Consider the following 21,984-nt stretch of genomic DNA (forward strand, 5'->3'; position numbering starts at 1 on the left):
CAATACGAAAATGACTATCGCAATACGAAAATGACTATCGCAATGCGAATTTGACTATCGCAACGAGAGAATCGCAATGCGATTTTCATTTTGCATTGCGATTCTTTTGTTGCGATAGTCATTTTCGCATTGCGATAGTCATTTTCACATTTTCGATTCTCTCGTTGCGATAGTCATTTTCGCGTTGCGATAGTCATTTTCGCATTGCGATAGTAAACTATTCTTCTTCTGCAAATTGAAACTTGAATGGATTGCATTACTTCAACCAAAAGACAACCAAAAACAAATACTAACTTCACAGGGTTAAAGAATAAACAGTTAAACAGTATTGGCAGCAACCGAATGAATTTACTAAGCAATCTAAGTGAAATTACGAATAAATTTATCATCAAGTTAAATATGAAAAAATATTAAACTTACCTCATTGCGTAGAGTATGAACCTCGTTCTACAACGATGCTACAATCTCACGTAGAGCTGCTACCTCACCACGTAAAGTAGACACCTCAACACGCCATGCACCATTGTCATCGCGTAAAGTACCGACCTCCTCACGCAAGGCATTGACCTCATTACGTAACTCCCCTAACTCATCCCGTGGAGGTGGAGAACAGGGAGATAAACGTCGTGGCATCTTTGCCGGTTGCCTATCATGAGGTTATGGTGGAGAAGAGGCTCGATGATGTGACAGAATAGGTGATGACTCTCGTTGTGGAGGTGTATATTCGGGTTGATTAGGTGATGGCTCTGGGTGAGGTGATGGCTCTCGAAGTGGTGGCTGCTCATCATCCATGCCATCAAAAAAAAAGCTTACTAGCTTGCCACCAATCAGTGGCAAGCTCAGCTTCCGTGGGTGTCAGCCTCTGTAATGGAGTGTTGGCCTCCTAACAATATAAAAGCTCAAACAAAGTTAAACGTGTACTAGTAATAACTTGTTTATAAACATATGGTAGTATTTGTGTTAACTTACATTATTTATTGTAGTATACGGTAGTAAATCTTCTCATTGCTGCAAGGATCGTTTCTTCTTCCAGGAAATAGCCCTAGGAATATCATTAGAAGTTTTTAATGCATATGTCTGCATGGCGGGAAAGGCCTCAAATATCCAAATCTACAAACAATATAATAACAAACATTAGTAATTGTTAAAGAATTAATTATAATTTTGGAAACATTATATAAAAATTATTACCTTAAAGGCCCAAATAAAGCATGACAAAGTGTATTTGGAACCATCGCCACGCAAACTTTTCCGATCATTAAAGGCAGACGACAACTTATTCCATGTAGCTCTTCATAGATATGAACCCCACAGAAACAGGTTCCATTCATTTAGGCACTCTACCAATTTAATTAGATCATTAGGAATAGGTTGTCGGGCCTCTCTGCCTAAAAAGCCGGCTTGCAAAAGTATTAGAAGGCATACTCGGACAACATCGACGTTATCCATCTGAGTAAAACCATCTTTCTTATTCAATAATCTCGTCAAGTCTTCCACGTGTAAATTCGACTTCTCCGTTGACTGCTCAGGAAAAACTCGGGAAAACCATGATAGGCGGGTAATATGTCTAGTGTACCGATCTACATCATCGTGTCCAAAGCGTAGACCGGTGATTAAGCAAAACTCCTCCCGCCCAAAACACGTATATGCCGGTGGAAAATCAAACCATATCTCTTCATCACGACGTTGTATAGTCTCTGGTAGATCGCTAGTCATGGTTTGAAGAAACAGATGGGTCAACATAGCATCTCCACCCGGATGTTGTACTTTCAGCCATGGCCCGAAGCAAGTATCCTCAAATATTTTTCTTTGTGCAGGTGAAAGCTTCGACGCAATTGTTTTGGCCAGGCTTACTTTATTTCTTAAGGTCAATTGAGCCGAATAAAAGTTCTACAAAAACAATAAACATACCAATTTAGATATACCAAAAACTACACTCTGAAGATATGAACAATAAACATAAAGAATAGTAGTTTATTCTTCAAACTTAAATTTGCAACACTGTGAATTTAGTATTTGTTTTTTGGTTGAAGTAATGCAATTCATTTAAGTTTCAATTTGCAGAAGAAGAATAGTTTCTGAAACTTTAAATCGCAACACGAAAATGAATATCGCAACGCGAATTTGACTATCGCAACGCAAGAATCGCAACGCGAAATGAAAATCGCATTGCGATTCTCTCGTTGCGATAGTCAAATTCGCATTGAGATAGTCATTTTCGCGTTGCGATTCACTCGTTGCGATAGTCATTCTCGGTTTCAAATACTAAAATTGAAAGAAACTTGAATGGATTGCATTACTTCAACCAAAAGACAAAACAAAGACAAATACTAACTTCACAGGGTTAAAGACTAAACAGTTTAGCAGTATTGGCAGCAATCGAATGAATATAATAAGCAATCTAAGTGAAATGGTTAATCTATTATTGAAAACACCAGTAAACTTATCATCAATTTCAATATGAAAAACCTAATAATAATGCAAAAATTTCAAAATAAAAATAATTAAAAAAACTAACCCTCGGTAGTTGATTTGGTTGATTTTCCATTTCTGACCGTGAATGATTTCGCCGGAGATGGAGACTGTTATCGTCGTGGGGACTGATTTCGTCGGAGATGGGGACGGATGTCGCCTTAGAGAGTGAGAGATGGAGATGAGACTGAGTTGTGATTTAGGGTTTTAGGTTATGAGTTGCGATTACGGGATGTACTGTGGACGGTTCAGTGTTCCGATATATTAATATATTCGTGTTTGGAATTTGAAAAAAAATACGCGTTAATACGAATGGTGCTATGTAAATCGCATTGCGATAGTCAGATTCGCATTGCGATTTACGTATTTACATTGCGATTTACGTAATCGCATTGCGATTTACGTATTCGCATTGCGATTTTCCAAATTCGCGTTGCGATTTACGTATTCGCATTGCGATTTACGTAATCGCATTGCGATTTTCCAAATTCGCGTTGCGATTTACGTATTCGCATTGCGAATTAGGAAAATCGCAACGCGAATTTGGGAAATCGTAATGCGATAGTCAGAATCGCGTTGCGAATCTGGAAACTGATTTGTGATACCGGAGATCGTGTTGCGAATTATCGATCGCATTGCGATTTAGTTGGTCATTTTGGTAAATCCAAAAAAGTTGGTTAAAATCGTATATTATAAGGCATTTTTGGTCACTGAGATTATTTTCTCTTAATAAATCTATTCAAATTTAGTTAAAAGGCTTAAGGGCCACCTTTGTCTATGTAGTAAACTCAATTTATCATTTTTGTCCCTATCGTATTTTTACATCAATTTAGCCCTCAAAGTTGTTTAATTGCATCATTTTATATCTTACCCCTAACTTAAAATCTTAAATTGATAACCCTAAATTATAATCCCATAACCTCTTAATCATAAACTCTAAACCTTAAACTCTAAATTACCCTCAATTGAGTTTTAAGTTACGGATAAGATCTAAAATGATACAACTAGACAACTTTAAAAGCTAAACTAATGCGAAAATATGATAACGTAAAAATGATAAATTGAGTCTACTGTAAGGACAAAAATTATCATTTTGTGTTATTAAAATATATCGTGATTATTATTAGCCCAAAAAAATAAATCTCTTCTATTATGTTATTTCAAATATCTCTAAAATCTTCAAAAATTACACCAAAAAGAAAAAAGAACTTTTTCTCATATACTCTTATTTTTTTTTCTCTTTCTTACAACTCCATTATATATTGGCATTCTGTTTTATTATTATTGTGAAAACCAATTACAAGCTTACATGTAGAATTAACTAAATTTCCTTTCTTATTGTAAGATCATTCTCATCTTCTTTATTGATAAATAAAACTGTTGTAAAATAAAGATATTTGTATTGAATAACATAAATAATAAACAATAAGAAAAACATAAATGATATAATTATTTTATTGTGTAGTCATCTCTTTATAAATAATTGTATTTAGATTGATGTAATCTCTAAAGTGACTATTGTCCCCTTAAAGTTAATATAGTTTTTCAGATTTCGTACGTCTAAGATAAGAAAATAAGACTCTTTTAATATTGTTTCTTTCGAAGACAAATTGAAAACCATAAATGTGGAAAAAAAAGTAATATATGTATACAAAATAACGAATTATAACTTGATATTTATAAGAAAAAATCAAGAATAAAGCAACAATTAAATGAAAATAATTATCAAAAGTCCTCTAATATCTTTTAAATATAAAAGAAAATATTTTTTAAAAATATATTTCCTTATTTAATTATTTGCATATCCAATATTTTCACCTAGAGAATTAGAGCTACACACTCTAGCATAATGCCATCATAATCAGATAACTTGCCATACCCGATTAGAGCCCAGATTTCGCCCCATAAGCCATCAACAAGTGGTTTCCGATGTAATTCTCTGAAAATGAATTTTCCGATCACCATAAATCTGATCAAAGCAAGACTTTCCTCATCATCTCACTCCACAAAAATTTCTAACTCTCCATCAAAATCAAATAAATCTAAAATTAAATCTTAGATTTGATGAGAAAATCTAGTTGAGATTATATTCAAAGAAAATCTATCACATGTAACCGATTCTTAGATGATGAGAGAAAAGCTCATGAGAGAAAATTTGGAGACGACGGTTATAGTTCATATAGAAATGATAGATTTCAACTAGTTTAATAGTTAAAAAAAATAAGTTTAATTACACTTACGATCACTTAATTATAAGTTTGGTAACAAGTAATTTACCTTTTTAAAAAAATTACAAATATGTCATTCAATTCAAATATTGATATAAACATGTAATTCTATCATTAAATATTAGTTAAAACAGTGATGTAACTTGATATAATAACAATTTTAATCTTTAAAACTTATACGAGTTATCAATTTGATCATAATTTGCAATAATTTAATAAATTAACCCTTTATACTTATAACTTTTATCGTTTTAATCTTTTTTTTCTCCTAAAATAATTGTTATTCTCCCATAAAATTTATATTACTTTCTTGTTACTTTTTTAGCATAATAACAATTTAACAATAACTTATTGATATTGTATGGTAGAATGCAATTATACAACTACTACCTTGATCAGATGGGTTTGCTTGGTTTGACACTATCACAAAAAGATTAAATTGATAATAAAAAATTTAATATGGAGGGTTAAATTTATTGAATTGTTTTTGAATTAGGAAAAAATTATAGAATGTATAAATTTAAGAGATAAAAATATTATTAAATCAAATCATATTAGACGTTCATTTCAATTTTAACGATAAAGAATATTTTAATTAAGTAATTTATTTATAATTTCTATAGAAAAATACATGTTTATTATCAAACCCATAATTAAGTGGCATTAGATATAATTTATTATAAAAGAATATTAATATCTTCTTTTTGAAAATATATATGTATATACATATAATTTCATGTTAAGTACGACATAATTTAGATATAATATACATTTTTTATATTTAGTATAGACTCCTCTTGAACAGCAACTCAGAGCCAGGTCAAAGACATGATATCTTTAACAAAATATGGTCAAACGAGTGTCAGCGCAAGATAAAGCTTCAAGGTTGGAAGTTCGTTCAAAATCTAGTGCCTACAATGCATAATATGTATCAAAAGCGAGTGACCATGAATCCCCATTGCCCAAAATGCCCAAACCTGGTGGAATCAGTGGAACACGTGCTGTGCGAATGTCCCCTTGCGGCTGCCGTATGGAGGTCGCTAGGGATCAATTGGCCACCCCAGGGGTCTCAATGGTCTTTTAAAGAATGGCTTAGTTGGGTGTTTAATAATTACACATCAAAAAGGCATGGAGAGATTCTCACTACATTGTGGGCAATCTGGTATGCCCGAAACAAACAGTACCATGAAGAAAATATCACTACGAGGAGAGAATTAACCGCCTTTATCCTTGCTCACTGCAAAGAATATTCGTCAGTGAATGCCCGAATCCAGACCCATCCACCTCCAAAACAAACTCGATGGCTCCCACCAAATGCTCCATGGGTGAAGGTAAACTTTGATGCCAGTTTCTCCCATACAAACAAAGAAGCTTGGTCAGGTATAATCATAAGAGACAGTGTGGGAGAAATATTGGGGGCTGCAAAACGTAAAATCCGAAGGGCTACCTCTGTTTTTGCAGCGGAGGCAACAGCTGCAGTCCATGCAATCCAATTCAGAATTGACTTAGGATGTATGAGGGCTATCTTTGAAGGGGACTCTAAAACAATCATTCAGAAATTGCAATCAGATGAGGAAGACCTTTCGGAGGTGGGTGCAATGATCTGGGATGGCAAGTTTTTGGCCTCTAAGCTACATGCAGCGACGTTTCACTTCACCCAAAGAGCCGGTAACGTCGCAGCTCATATTTTAGCAAAGGAGAGAATAGAAGATAATGAAGATAGGTTTTGGATTGAGGACCCCCCCCCCAACGAGTGATGATCCAGACATCGGAGGATAGACGATGGATAGATCCCCCTAGATGAAGAAAGAAAAAGGGAAGCAAGTTTGAGGCTCTATTATGGTTTTGGTTTTTTCCTTTCCAGGTGCCCACTCGATGAGGCGATTTTCCTCAAAAATCATCAGTGATCGGTATATATACCGATCTAACACCGGTCATATTATATTTCTCGATCTAACACTCGTAGCAGTAAAGCGCACTCTCTGAACCGCGCTATATGCTGATTTGGCGCCACGTGGAGTATAGCACTCCCCCTGTACCGCGCTATACGCTAACTGGGTTACACGTGGGGTATAGCGCCCCCCTGCTCCGCGCTATACGCCACGTAGGGGTATAGCGCGGATCAAGGGTCGCGCTATACGCCGTACCAAAATTATATTTAATGCGGTCTCTGATCCGCGCTATATAATAATTACATACAACGGAGTGCATGTACCATGCCTTATATGTTTATAAATACCGGTTCTCGCATCTCTCCTCACATCTTCTCGCATCTCTCCTCTCTTATAAATTAATACAACAATTCCGTCAACGAGTAATAATTCTGGCAATCTTCTTATATTTGATTTAGAAGTTCGTGCGATTTTTCGTTATAAGGTAATTTTGTTATAATTTTTTAATTATACTTATTGTTTATTATCATTATTTGAAAAAATATTATACTAATTATTTTTAATTAATTTTTATGTTTGCAAAATTGAAAAGCAGGAGCATACGTCGAAATAGTTTTACGGTGCAGGTAATAATATAAAATTATATTATTTAAATTATTTACGTTGATGTGTAAAAAAAATTTGTATTACATTTTCGTTTATATATAATTTATTTAATCAGGTTTGTTTAAGTTATTTTTTTTACAGATATAATATTGCCGCACTTTTAAACTCAAAGAATGGCGCGACTTTTCAGCTATTGTTTATTATAATGGTGAAATTCGAGAAGATGAAACCGGCGTTGTTTTCGTATCAAATGAGCATGTTAAAATATCATTCAAGAGAAACATAACTCTTGAGGAGCTGATAACGAAGATTTCGAGGAAGATTCATGTTGGAAGTAACAGAAGAATGTCGTCGTTGCAGTACAGATTTCCAACATCATTGTTGCCATTAACTTATACAGCGTTCGGACTTTCGAACAATGATGATGTACAAATGATGGTTGAAGCTCAAAGTAATTATTCAGACGCCGCTATTGAGATGTATGCACATTTTGTTCAAGTGCGTGCTGTTCGGGGTCAATCTTTAAGCTCACACTATGGGCTGGCTGAACAAGTTGATCAAGTTGACAGCCCGACTACAGTAATGTGTAATGATTTTAATGCCATAATGGGGAGACATTCATCCGCAACTCCTTACGACATGTACCGAGGTGGGTCCACGAACAATCTGTATGGCAATACCGCGTCCAGTTCAAGGGGAAGGCATTCATCTGCAAATTTCTTTAACCATATGGATATGCCATCGACGCAACCATCTGTGCAGTTTCCATTTGACACGATGGCTTCAAGCTCCAGGGGAGGCATTCGACTGCGAGCTTTTTCGATCTCAATGTCGATATGCCTTCCAGTTCAAGGGGAATGCGTGCAAGTAGTAGTTTCTTCGACCTAACAGTATACAACAGTCCTCACACATGTTGTACTGGAGGGGTCAACCAAGATCATCCCAACTTGGACTCTGAAGTGATATGCCAAGCCATCATGCCCATGGTAAAAGCAAGCTCTCATATAGCTGTTGCAGTGTTGATTTCAGCTATACAATCGCAGTATGGGTACACCGTCTCCTATAAAAAAGCTTGGTTGGCAAAATAAAATGCCATTGTCAAACTTCATGGCGAATGGGATTCATCTTACAACAAACTTCCAGGTTGGTTTAGGCTGGTGCAGACGTTTAATTGTGGACTTCGAAACCTCCTATGCATACCATAATGATCGAGTTCTTCGCGATCGATGCCAATTCTACCGGGTTTTTTGGAGTTACCCACAATGTGTTAATGCTGCCAAATACTGCAAGCCTGTGGTCCAGATCGACGAGACTTTCTTGTATGGAAAATACAAGCAAGTTTTATTATTGGCAGTTGTCCAAGATGGCAATCGCAACATTCTTCCAGTTGCTTTTGCTCTTGTCGAAGGAGAAGATACAGATTCTTGGGCTTTTTTCCTCCGAAATATACGTGCACATGTTATCATGAGGGAAAAAATCTGTTTCATTTCAGATCGCGGAGCTGGGATCAAAGCAGCAATGGAGTCTTTGGGTCCAATGTGGCAACCACCCTTTGTCTAACATAGGTATTGTCTCCGACACATTGCTGCGAACTATCATGGAAGGTACAAGAAGAATGATGAACATCAATTAATTGTGCGCATGAGTAAGTGAAAGCAAGTTAGTAAGTTATACATTTTTTGATCATTTTAATTTTGCAAAGAAAGCAAGTTAGTAAGTTATACATTTTTTGATCAGGTTACGAACTACTTCCTTGAACGTTTGAATCAACAGGACATACGAGTAAGTTATACATTTTTTGATCAGAAGTAGTAGAAATACGAATATGTTCTTCACAACAGGACATAAAAAGGGCAATCGATACCATGCCCAAGACTACAGCAGTAGGAGACATCCGCCGATAGCATTACGTCTGTAGTCAGTGGCTCCACACATCTCCCTGTACAGCAAAGCCAAAACTGTCGAGCCCCAACTGAATGATCCGGCGAGACGAAAGTCGCTAAGATGTCGCAACCACATGCAGTGAACTAGGTTGCGCGATTTGTCCGGCATCAGCAACCCTCCTATAAACTCCAGTATGCATGCTCGTGCATACATCTTAACCTCATCCTCAGAGGCGTCTGCGCTCAACTCCCGAAAATTGGCATCTAACCAATTTAACGGTATCCTACATCCGATAAAATTTTCCGGGACACGTCCTAGACTATCCCGAGACAAAGTAGTCCAAGAACCGGAAGCTATCCCCGATATCACATCTCCATCCACTGGAAGCCCCAGGTGCATAGAAACATCCTCAAGCATGATCGTGCACTCTTCGCACGAAAGATAGAATGTGTGGGTCTCCGGCCTCCACCGCTCTACTAAGGCAGAAATCAGGTCTGGCTCTATCTTACAATGACCCTGATATCTACTTATGTAACCGAATCCAGTCTCTACTAAATACGGCAAGACACGGTTGTGTATCACTAACTTAAGATTCCTAATAAAATGATCTAATACACGGTCCTTCTCCTAAAAATAAATAATTACAAAAATTAATTCTTACTCTAATAATCATGCATTAAATAAATCAACTAATTATTACTAATAATTTAAATTAAATTAAAACGTTAAAATGTTACCGTATCAGCAGAGTGTCGAGATATTTAATTCTTAATCTAATAATCATGCATTAAATAAATCAACTAATAATTTAAATTAAATTAAATTAAAACGTTAAAATGTTACCGTATCAGCAAAGTGTCGAGATATTTAATTATTAATCTAATAATCATGCATTAAATAAATCAACTAAATATTACTAATAATTTAAATTAAATTAAAACGTTAAAATGTTACCGTATCAGCAAAGTGTAGAGATATATGATTTCTATCCGAGCGAAGTAGACTGCCTTCCATTATATATCTGCAAAAGAATTATATTAGTAAAATATTAAATAAAGTAAATACATAATAGTAAAAATATTATAAAATATACCTTAAAAAGATAGAGTATTCGAGAGAAATTTAGAGAATTTGAGAGAATTTGGAATGATAAAAGTGATTGAGGATGGGGTTAGGGGTATAGCGCGCCCCCTGCACCGCGTTATACCTCACGTGTCAGATACCCAGGTATAGCGCGGATTAGGAGGCGCACTATACCCACGTGGTGCCAGATAACCGCATATCGCGGGGCAGGGGACGCGCTATACCCACGTGGCGTCAAATCAGCGTATAGCGCGATTCAGGAGGCACGTTTTACTGCTACGGGTGTTAGATCGAGAAATATAATATGACCGATGTTAAATCGGTAAATATACCGATCATCGGTGATTTATTGGGAAAATTGCCACTCGATGAAGATAATTTGAATGGAAGAGGAACAGCTGGTTTATAGGTTAACGCATTTACTTTTCATTTGTTATTCAATTTTAGGAACACAGTTAGAGTGCATTTAGGAAAAGTTTATTCCTTTAGAAAGCAAGGCAGCTTTTGTTTGTTTTTACCATTTCGTTTTTTAGTAGTGAATAAAATAACCAACCATTAGATAATATATATATATATATATATATATATATATATATATATATATATATGCCATTCTAGAAAAGTAACATTATTCAACTTAAACAAGATTTTATATTTTAATTAATAATTAGTTCATTTTATTCTTATTAAATATTTTAAATGATATTCATAATTTAAATTCTAAAATTCTAAATAAAGTAAAAAACATCTTCATATGGATCTGTATAGTATCTAATTTATCGATAATTTAAAAAGAAAATCAGATTTCAAATTTTAGATGTTGCGGAGGGCTAAGTGAAGTTTTGCAGTTCGTGGGTTAGCCCAGCCATGCTCTGGGCTGTCTTCGTGATTCAAACTCAACTCACCGAGTGCCCAATTTGAGACTTCTATTGACCGTACCTGGCTCAGTCCACAAGAATCTTATAATAGTTCCAATTTCTTGACAGAAGACGAGAGTCAATCTCGCGTGAATCGTAGTAGAGATTTGTCTGAAAATGGAGAGTTCAAGGTTTTACATGCTTATGTTTACTATCGCCATTTTGGCATCACCGGCACTTTCCGATCTGGTCCTTTCCAAAGTAGATCGACGCGTAAGTTTTCACCTTCTTTTTTCATTTTCCAAGCTTTCTAGGGTTTAATATCATTACTAGTATTCCATGCGAGTTCGTTTCTCTGATTGGTTCACTGCTTTTGGTGCTGTTTCTGAAGATTTTTTCCATCTGAAACTTCAAATCTTGGGTTGATCTGAACTGCTTCTGTAGTTGTATATCTTTGATTGTTGCAAGCTGTAAATATTTATGTTAACATCGTTCCTATTTGTGTTGCAGATATATTTGACATCACACATTGTTCGGGTTTCTTCAACTTTAAAGGTGCTTCCGTAACACTAACTTTTCTTTTCGTTCTCAAGTTGCTGATGCCTTTCAACTTGATTGTCTCTTTTTTTTGTGTATTCTTACATCTGCTGTCATATTGTCTTGTAGGTGGAGAATGCAGGTCCTGAGACGGCGTCCGAGGTTTTGCTGGCTTTTCCTGAGCAACAAGCCAAAAACATGGCATATTTGATGGCTACCCCGCACGAAGGGAAAGGGAAAGTAAAAAACCCTGTTGTTGCTCTCCCTGTTGCTGTTGCCGTTGCCAACCCCAAAGACATGCCTTCTGCTTTAACATTCTATTCGGTAACCTTGCCTAAGGGATTAGCTGAGGGTGATAGCTTTACTTTTGATGTGTTGGCTGTATTTACCCATGCCTGCGACCCTTTCCTGAGCAAATCACTCAGGCTGATATTCAGCTTGTATTATACCAGGATAGTGCACACTACCTATCTCCTTATGCCGTCAAGGCTCAGTATCTAACTGTTAAATTGCCTGATTCTAGAATCGAATCCTATACGAAACTGGAGAATACAAAGATTCATGGTTCAGAAATCAAATATGGTCCTTATGAGAATCTCCCTGCGTTCTCGTACTCCCAAATAGCAGTCCATTTTGAAAGCAATCAACCGTTTGCTGTTGCTCAAGAATTGGTGAGAGAGATAGAAATTTCCCATTGGGGTAATGTCCAGGTCACTGAACATTACAAGCTTATCCATGGTGGTGCCCAAAGCAAGGGTGAATTTTCCAGGTTACATCATACTTTTTTCCTTTTTGTGGATTATGGTGAACATCACACCACACCAGGTTGGAAGTTTGTTTCTAAATTATTACCTTGATACCACAGGCTTGATTTCCAGGCCAGGCCCAATGTTCGAGGTGCATCAGCCTTTAGGTATCTTGTTGCAAATTTGCCACCAAGGGCACATTCTGTTTATTACAGGGATGAAATTGGCAATATATCAACATCTCATCTGCGTGGTGACTCCAAAAAGGTTATACTGCTGAGTAGGATTTAAAATGTCTGTCATTTGGTATTTTTTTTCTTCTTATTGTTGGACAATTTGTCTTTGCAGACGGAACTGTTAATCGAACCAAGGTACCCAATGTTTGGTGGCTGGAAAACTGCTTTTACCATTGGATATGGCTTGTCGCTTCAGGACTTTTTATATGAGTCAGAGGGGAAGCAATTTCTTAATATCACCTATAGTAGCCCAATGGCTGAGTTGGTTATTGATACTCTTATTGTGAAGGTTTTTATCACTTCCTTTCCAACCTTGCCTGAAACTTGTATTTAAGTACTTATTTCAACTCTTAATTAGAATATAATAAATTCTTTTACTTATCATGAATATGACAAGTTACCAAGTACTAAAATGGGCCCCAATGCTGTTGTATTCTTATCAACATAGGACTAGTATACATGCTTGTGTGATACATTTGCATTGTATTGAATAATAAGAAAGTTGTTTGCTTACCTTTATCTTGCACTTTGATTGCAGGTTGTTTTGCCTGAGGGTTCTAGTGACATATCTGTAGCTGCACCATTTCCCGTGGAGCAGTGGCGTGAGGTATTTTCTAGCTTAAGATTTCTGTTTTCATTTGACCATATCTTGTCTTACAAAGGGTCATATTTGTGTTGAGTTTTGTGTTTCAAGGCCTTGATCTTTTATACATAATGTATTTATGGTTGTATGCAGACCAAGACCTCCCACTTGGATATTGATGGTAGACCAGTAGTTGTGCTTAAAAAGACTAATGTCGTGCCTGAGCACAATCAATATTTTCAGGTATTCTTTCTTTGTCAATTTTCAGTCTGAATGTCATGCACAGTGCTTCTAGCATCCTCCACTCAACTCTGGCACCTCCGAACACAGAATGTTGGACATTAGGTTTTCATATTAATAGTTTACTGTTTGTTTATCTTTCAGGTCTATTATAGGTTCAACAAACTATCGATGCTTAGGGAGCCACTGATGTTAATTTCAGGATTTTTCTTCTTCTTTGTTGCTTGCATTGTTTACATGCGTGCAGACATATCGATCTCCAAGTCTTCTGCTTCTTATTTGGCTAAACAACAGTGGGAAGAGGTTTGTAGGGTGTTATTATGCCATTTATTGATCCCGGATCACCATGTACAAGTGAATTGGTTTAAGATTTTGCTATCTGTAATTTCAGGTTCAGGCAGTAATTCAGCAGGTTCAGAATATTGTAAGTAGATGCTTGGCAACACATGATAAGCTGGAAGCATCACTACGTGATCTTTATAGGACCGGGGACATTCAAGCTTGTAAAGCTGCTCGAAAGGCAGCTGATGGTTTGTTAAAAGAGCTGTCCAAAGAATTGAAACCCTTGCTGACCACCTTGCAATCTTCTCCGTCAGCTGCTCAAGTATTACCCAAGGTTGACCTGTCGTTTACTATTTGGTTTTGTTGCTCACATTTTCTTAATCAATTTGATATGGATTTTTTTGTCCTTTTACATTTGCCAATTGCCATTTGTTGCAACATCATGTTTTGGTAACTTTTAAACCTTTGATATATGGCAGTGTTCTTATTGTATAAGTGTATACTTTTATCTGTGTAGGTGGAGGAGCTGGTGGCTAAGGAGAGAGAATTACAAGAGAAGGTGTTGGTGAAGCACTCAACAGTGGTGGACGGCTATGAGAAGAAGTCTGGTGCCCGTGATATCGAGAACCGGGTGGCTTTGCAGCAACAGAAACTTACAGCACTGAGGCAAGAAGTTGACGATCTTCTCGAGTTCATTGATGAAATATAATATTAAGTGCTAAAGTTGGCATAATAGTTTGGTCCAAACCGCAGAGCTGAGCTCCAACTGGAATGACCTTGCGATTTGTTGTAATGCTGGGATCGGAATGTTTACTTTGGTTTTTTTCCCTAGTTTGTAAGGGCTTTTGATACACATTCAAGATCGAAGAGTGACTAAATTACTGAAATAAATGGTGAACTTAGGCTGTCTACAGTCGCTGCCCATTGGTTCGTATAATGGTAGTATTTTGTGCTATAACGAAAAATCTACGTAGGTATTTTCTCGGTGGTGAGAGTTTTACTATGCAAATAATAGCTTTTGTGTTGTGTTGGAAGGACCTCTAGAAAGCAGGTCCTTGCAACATTCGACAATACTAGATAAGTTTGGGTCAAAATTTTTTGTTGTCCTCTCTATTCCCTAAGATTTTGTCATGACTAATCTAAATTGACCTGTATCGCACATTTGATTTTGGTGAATAAGTCTTCGTGTAGGAATTTTTTACATATATAAGGCCTTAAATTTTGAATCTACTCAAATGATATTAAGCTGTTTATATCTTTAACCAACTATCGGGGCAAATTTCCCGGACTTTAATAGACTTGCTAAATCCTTATAGATGCTGTAAATTCCAGGATGAATGTAGTTGAATTTAGAGAACATGACAAACGTGAAAGTTGAAACCCTCCATCTCATGCAGTAGTAATGGTCTTGGATGCTGAGAAAACATATTAAATTGGAGAATTATAAGCAAACAATAGGGGCCATAGAAGTTAGGCCCGGCCCAACAACAACAGCAGCCAGGGCTTATCAAAGTCAAAATCAACTCTCCTTCGAATCTGATTCCTTTCAATTGCATCTCTCTCACTAAGAGTATACTTCCAAATTATTTTGTTTCACCCACAAATCTCCCAATCCATCTATCATTTTCTGGTAATTTAATTCCCTTTCTTCAGCTCTGTTTCCTTCACCTCTTTTTTGGTTGTTAATTCATTCTAATTAACTTTTTTTGAAAAAGGAAATTGGTGCACGATTCAACTTCTTAGCTCTAATGCATAATAGTCTTTTTTTTTTAATTTCTTTCTTGCTTAGGCAGTTGGATTGTGTTTCAGTAGCTTAAAATTTTAGCTGCGATTAGTACTATACTAGTAATTTCCTTGAATTTCTTCTTCTTCTTTAAAGACCCTGCTTAATTTTAATTGCCCTAAACTGTACTTGTTTTTTTTGTTCTGTGAAAATGATATTAATGTTGATTTTATTTTTAAGGAATATGAACCATCTTCGTTGTGTACGTGGACTTTGATTCGTTTTTCAATATTGAATCTGTGGAAAGGATAGTCAAACAATTTTTTTTAAATTGTTTGTAATTCAGTATGTTAAATTTGTTAGCAAATTTGTAAACAAAAAAGTGATTTGGTGTTCCATTAAACCCGATGACTTAATTGACTGCAAATGCTGCAAGCTAAAGATGAAAGAGAGATGTTGATTGAGTGTTACTGTTACAACAATCTGGAGGTGGAGGGTTGAAGCATGCTTAAGCGCGTTGGAATTGTGGGTAGTTTAAGTTTTGTATAAAAAGAAGAAAGAGAGAGAACGATAGATTTTGCTAAAGTAGTACCTTGGTTGAAGAATTAGCTGTTAACTTGTTGCTCATGATTGTTCATTTTAGTTCAGCAGTTCAGATCTTTTACAGCAAGAATTCTGGTTTAATTTTGATTCAGATTTCAGGTTTAATATCATAGCATCATCATTTTCGTTCCTTTCTTTGAAATCAGAAGACTGTTTATCTTTGCTCTTTGTTGTATACAATTGCATAAATAAGCTAATATTAATTCTAATTTCAACTACATTTCTACACCAAAGCTGTATTACTATCTTGTTCATTACTTTCTCTGCCTTTTCTGTTTTTCGCTAGGTTCACATCTAAAGACAGCAGATCAAAGCTTTGGCTCTGCTATTCCCACAAACTTGTCATTCAATTCTAATAGATTGGGAAAATTGCATCTTTCTACCTCTAGAAAGCCAGTAACAGTTCGAGCTTCCTACAGGTATCATCTTTGATCAAGTTTGGAGCATAAAGATGCATAATGGTTCGTGCACAGTCATAAAAGCACTATCAACTAAATACTCCAAGGATTGGAGTATTTGGGATTGGATATGGAGACATGACACTCCAAGGACCCTCCAAATACATGGAAAAACTTAGAAAATTTTGAATATATCCATGTCTTAGACTTGTAGCCGAAGTTCATACCTAAGTCCGAGTTACATTGCTTAAGTTTGTATGTTTGTGTGTATTCCTGTTCCCTCTTCTGTTGTGTTTTTGAATGTAATGTTGCAAGCATAAAATTATCGAAATTCTCAATGGGAGTCCTCTGCATCTTGTGTTCTTAGTGATGGTGAAAGGCCAAGCGGTGCAAGCATCTTTGTTGGAGGTTTTATTTTGGGAGGACTTGTGGTTGGTGCACTTGGATGTGTATTTGCTCCTCAGGTGATATTAGCCTTCTGACTTCCAAGTAATGCAAAATTGCACTAAAATATCTCGTTTCTTAATTATGTTTTTCTGTTTTTCTGCTCAAGTAAAATGCTTATATATATTTATCAATTAGTTGTGCACCACATCTATAGTTCTGGTCTTACGAAACTTAATCATTCATGACTTTTCTGTTTTAGATGACTAAAACCCATGGTCTGGATCAATGGGAACTATTATTTGTTTGACATTTTTTTCATCTGTAGTATTATTTTTCTCGACTTATTTGATAGTCAATTTGGGTTTTCTTGTTTTCCTTCAATAGATCAGCAAGGCACTAGCTGGAGCTGATAGAAAGGATCTGATGAAGAGATTGCCTAAATTCATATATGATGAAGAAAAAGCTTTGGAGGTAAGCCCCCCAAAACCCTTTTGTATTTGTGTATAACTATTGGCTTCTAAGGATTAGGGAATAGGGAATGGCCTGAATATCGTGTGCTTTGAAATTAGAGCGCCGGTGATTACATATTAAACATGTTCCTCCTAAAGTTTATAGATTTTAGTTTAAAGCAGAATGGTAGTAAATAGTAGTCGGGGTTTGTTGTGCAGAAAACACGGAAGATACTGACTGAGAAGATTGCTCAGCTGAACTCAGCCATTGATGATGTATCTGCGCAGCTTCAATCGGAAGATGCCCCGAATGGAGTTGCTGTGAACTCTGATGAAATTGAATCTGCCATATGGATGAACTAGTTCGCTATATTATTCAGATTCTGGTTTAACACTTTAAACTCGTAATGTTATCCTTGATATGAAATAATATGTGAATCTATTGTAATCTTCCCGTTTTCCGGTAAGCACTGTAACTCAGTCTCTTCAATATGTTTTACACTACCCATCTTCCTTCAAATTTCAAACCTCACATTTGATATTCAATTTCCTAATCTGAATCCTCAGTTCTTCACCAGCATAAAAATGTCATCTCAAAGTCAATTTTTTTCACAACAATTTGTTTGCGGTCATTTTGAAAGAGTGAAAATGGTGCAAGGGCACTTTGGGGGAAATAAGAATGGATGGAGCTGTGGCGCAAATCAATTCATGAACCGAGTTAGATCTCAAACACATTATCACATATATCTGTCACAGAATAGCCCTTTAATTTACTGTCATATATCATCAACTATGATTTAATCCTGTTTTTAGTTATTATCGAGTATTATTTCCAATTTGTAGAACAACTTTACATTGATTTCTAGTATGATCAATGTTACAGTCGGAGGAGATGAGCGGGGAAGGGAAGAAGAAATTGGGGAAACAATTGGGGAAAACAGAGAGTTAGGGTTAGGGATTGAGGCTCGAGAGGGAATTGAAGAAGGGAATTTAGGGATTGAAGGAAGAGAGAGGGATATGAGGCGTTTACCTGAAGGAAAGGAGTTATTTGATATTGGTTCAGGCATATTGGACCAGCCCAAGTCTTCAGACGGGAGAAATGAAGCAGTCCAGTTAGGTGGCCCAACAAACCTGCAAGGAGAGAAGATATAATATGTTATAGGTTGTTATTAGTACAGACAGCTGGCAATTTTATAATGACGTTTGTAGCCCTGTAACTAAATAATACTGCTGTAGAATCACTCTGCTTTCTATGTTAGGAATGACAAGTATTTTCTTCTCTGAATTCTCTCTAAATTCTCTCTATTTCTCTTATCTATTCTTCGATTTCTCTTCTAATCATCTCAAACCACAACAAATTGGTATCGAGAGCCTCGGTTGCTGGCAAGAGTGGTGGAATGCCCAAGAAAAATCAAAATATGGCAGAAGATTTAGCTGGGTTGCAGAAACAGATGGAGGAATTGACAGCACTGGTGAAACAAGGGCAAGATGAGTCTAATCCACCTAAATGGTGGGAGAATCAGGAAGAGAGGATTTCTACACTGGAGTCTAGATTGGCTACAAATCATGGATATGTGGAGGAAATCTTGAAGATTCTAACTGGTAGAAAGGAGGACCAAAATCAGTCTGAAGACCAGGTACAGACCCCTGATTCATCTAATATGAGTAACAAACAACCTGTTAAGGTGACAGTAATCAATGATAAGACTAGGTTTACTTATAAACCGGATGAACCTGGTATTCTTAAGTCTAAACCAAACGTCTTGCCTGCTCACATAGCTAGTTTCAAAAACGATAACCAAATGGGGGAGAACAGTGCTGTTAGAACTCAGTTAATGGCTGTTGAAGTGGATAAAAGAGGTACAGGGGGGTCCTCTAGCATGTCAGGGATTATGCTGCATAGACCAAAAAATTGAACTACCTTTTTTTTGATGGAAGTAATCCAAGAGGTTGGTTACAGAAATGTCTAAAATATTTTTCATTATGTAGTATTGTTGATGAACAGAAAGTGGAAGTAGCTACAATGTACTTGACGGGTAAAGCAGAGATTTGGTTTGATGGGTATATTATGCAAAAACATCATGTGACTTGGCATGAGTTTGAGGCAGATTTATGTCATAGGTTCTGTGATAAAGCTTTTGTTGATATAGTGGAGGAGTTTACAAAACTAGTGCAAAAAGGGTCTGTAGAGGAGTATCATGACAGATTTGAAGAACTACAGCCTCACATGCTCTTGCAGAATCCTACTTTAGGTGAGGAATTTTTTGTCTCTTTGTTCATTAGTGGACTAAGGGATGACATTAAACACAGAGTTAAAGCTTTAGACCCTAAAACATTGTCTGAGGCAAGCAGGCAAGCTAAATTATACGAGCTATCTGTGGAATTTGAGAGCAAGAGGTTCAAACCTTTTGTTAGAAATCCAGCTTATTCAGTTCCTCTATCTGGTTCTAAGCCTAGCCAGATAACATTACCACAGAAGAATACAACCACTCCAACACAAAAACAGAACCTGATAGACTACAGGAGACAGAACAGTTTATGTTTTAAGTGTGGTGAAAAGTTTGTTCCAGGCCATCAGTGCAAAGCAAAACAGTTGAATATGATGATTGAGGATGAAAATGTCCTACCTTCAGAAATTTTAGCTAATGATCCAGAACAGCAAAATTTACAAGAGGAAGAGAGCCTAGAAATATCTATGAATGCCATTACTGGATGCATTGGTCATAATACACTGAGGATTCAAGGAACAATTCAAGGGAGACCACTGAATATACTAATTGACAGTGGGAGTACCCACAGTTTTTTAACCCCTCAATGGGCTGAGGCTGGTATACAGATAAACACTCTTCATCCTCTGGCTATTACAGTAGCTAATGGGCAGCAACTCTATAGCTCAGCAAGGTGTAATGAAGTGGAGTGGAAGATGCAAGGGCACTCTTTTATACATGATTTCAGACTACTTCAGTTGGGGGGCAGTGATATGGTGTTAGGGGTGGATTGGATGAAATTGTTTAGTCCAATCTTGATGGACTTTAAAAACATGACAATGAGCTTTGTGCATAAGGGGAAGCAAATTACTATACAAGGTCAACAGCAGTCAAATTTTTTACAGCAAATTTCAGGAGCTACCTTATTGAAGATGACAGCTTCTGATTATCCTATTTTGGGACATGTAGTGTTTTTCAATATGTATGAAGATTCCAAGATTACTCCTACAGCTATTCAGCCTCTTTTGGATCAGTATCACTCTATTTTTGCTGAACCTAAAGGACTGCCTCCTACAAGGAACCATGACCATGCTATTCCTCTTAAACCTGAAGCTAACCCTATCAATTTAAGACCCTACAGATTTCCCTATAATCAGAAAGCTGAGATAGAGAAGCAGATTGCTAATATGCTTTCCTCCTCTGTTATTCAACCAAGCAAAAGTCCTTTTGCTTCTCCATGTCTTTTAATAAAGAAGAAAGATGGCACTTGGAGGTTTTGTGTGGATTACAGGAAACTAAACAGTATGACAGTGAAGGATAAATTTCCTATTCCTGTTGTAGAGGATCTACTGGATGAATTACATGGAGCAGTCTATTTTTCTAAGATTGACTTAAGGTCTGGTTATTGGCAGATCAGAATTAAGCCTGAGGATATCTACAAGACAGCTTTCAGAACTCATCAGGGCCATTATGAGTTCAAGGTAATGCCCTTTGGGCTTACTAATGCCCCTGCCACATTTCAAGCCTTAATGAATGAATTATTTAGTTCATTCTTGCGAAAATTTGTCTTAGTATTTTTTGATGATATCCTAGTCTATAGTACTTCTATGGCTGATCACATCATTCATTTACAATTAGTTCTGGAAGTTTTAAGAACTAATCAATTATTTGCCAAGATGTCTAAATGCTTCTTTGGGCAGACTCAAGTTGAGTACTTGGGGCATATTATTTCAGCTTCTGGGGTTTCTACAGATCCTACTAAAGTGGCAGCTATGAAGAATTGGCCTATATCAAAATCTTTAAAATCTTTGAGAGGTTTTTTGGGATTGACAGGATATTACAGAAGGTTTATAAAGAATTATGGTACCATCAGCAAACCTTTGACTCAGATGCTTAAGAAGGACAGTTTTAAGTGGAGTACTGAGGCCCTAACAGCTTTTGACAATCTGAAGAATGCTATGTGTATGGCCCCTGTGTTAGCACTACCAGATTTTGGGAAGAGTTTTTACTTAGAAACAGATGCTAGTTCAGGAGGAATTGGGGCTGTATTATCTCAGGAGGGTAGACCTATTGCCTACCTTAGTAAGGCTCTTAGCCCTAGACATGCTGCCCTATCTATATATGAGAGAGAATACCTTGCTATTCTAATGGCAGTATCTAAATGGAGACATTATTTAGAAAGCAGTCCTTTTATCATTAAGACTGACCATGAACCTCTCAAATATTTGTTGGAGCAGAAGTTAACTACTGCCATTCAGAAGAAAGGACTGACTAAATTATTGGGGCTGGACTATTCTATTCAGTATAGGAAGGGAAAGTCCAATGTGGTTGCTGATGCTCTTTCTAGACAGTGGGAAGATCAAGGTCAGTATATGGCTATGGGTACTACTTTAATAATTCCTAGTTGGGTACTGGAAGTGGAAGACAGCTATAAAGGGGATAAAATGGCAACTGAGTGGTTATCTATAATACCAGTCAATCCTAATGCTGACCCTAGGTGGACATATTCTAAGGGTATCCTTAGATTCAAGGGCAGGGTTTATATTGGGGGTATTGGACCTCTAAGATTAC

At 36.6% G+C, this 21,984-nt stretch overlaps 3 protein-coding genes across 3 annotated transcripts; all 3 read left to right on the top strand.

The window, feature by feature from the left end:
- The first annotated feature begins 5,647 nt into the window (after positions 1–5,647).
- On the top strand, positions 5,648–6,457 carry LOC120209283. The gene has a single exon (XM_039208326.1). The coding sequence runs from the start codon at positions 5,648–5,650 to the stop codon at positions 6,455–6,457; it is 810 nt and encodes a 269-aa protein (XP_039064257.1).
- Positions 6,458–11,199: 4,742 nt separating this feature from the next.
- LOC120209296 (dolichyl-diphosphooligosaccharide--protein glycosyltransferase subunit 1A-like) lies at positions 11,200–14,472 on the top strand. Its single transcript, XM_039208334.1, is given in 11 exon segments — positions 11,200–11,295; positions 11,533–11,577; positions 11,689–11,950; positions 11,953–12,328; positions 12,425–12,572; positions 12,654–12,830; positions 13,080–13,148; positions 13,278–13,367; positions 13,509–13,667; positions 13,756–13,980; positions 14,164–14,472. Coding segments are annotated over 11 exon segments (1,839 nt in total). The 3' UTR covers positions 14,356–14,472.
- Positions 14,473–15,004: 532 nt separating this feature from the next.
- LOC120209284 lies at positions 15,005–17,714 on the top strand. Its single transcript, XM_039208327.1, has 6 exons — positions 15,005–15,013; positions 15,114–15,276; positions 16,259–16,391; positions 16,738–16,834; positions 17,142–17,228; positions 17,426–17,714. Exons 1-6 carry the CDS (start codon positions 15,005–15,007, stop codon positions 17,567–17,569), a joined length of 633 nt encoding a protein of 210 aa, XP_039064258.1. The 3' UTR covers positions 17,570–17,714.
- The last annotated feature ends 4,270 nt before the right edge of the window (positions 17,715–21,984 follow it).

Source organism: Hibiscus syriacus, unplaced genomic scaffold (genome assembly GCF_006381635.1).
Source record: "Hibiscus syriacus cultivar Baekdansim isolate YM2019G1 unplaced genomic scaffold, ASM638163v2 tig00018586_pilon, whole genome shotgun sequence".
NCBI lineage: Eukaryota > Viridiplantae > Streptophyta > Magnoliopsida > Malvales > Malvaceae > Hibiscus > Hibiscus syriacus.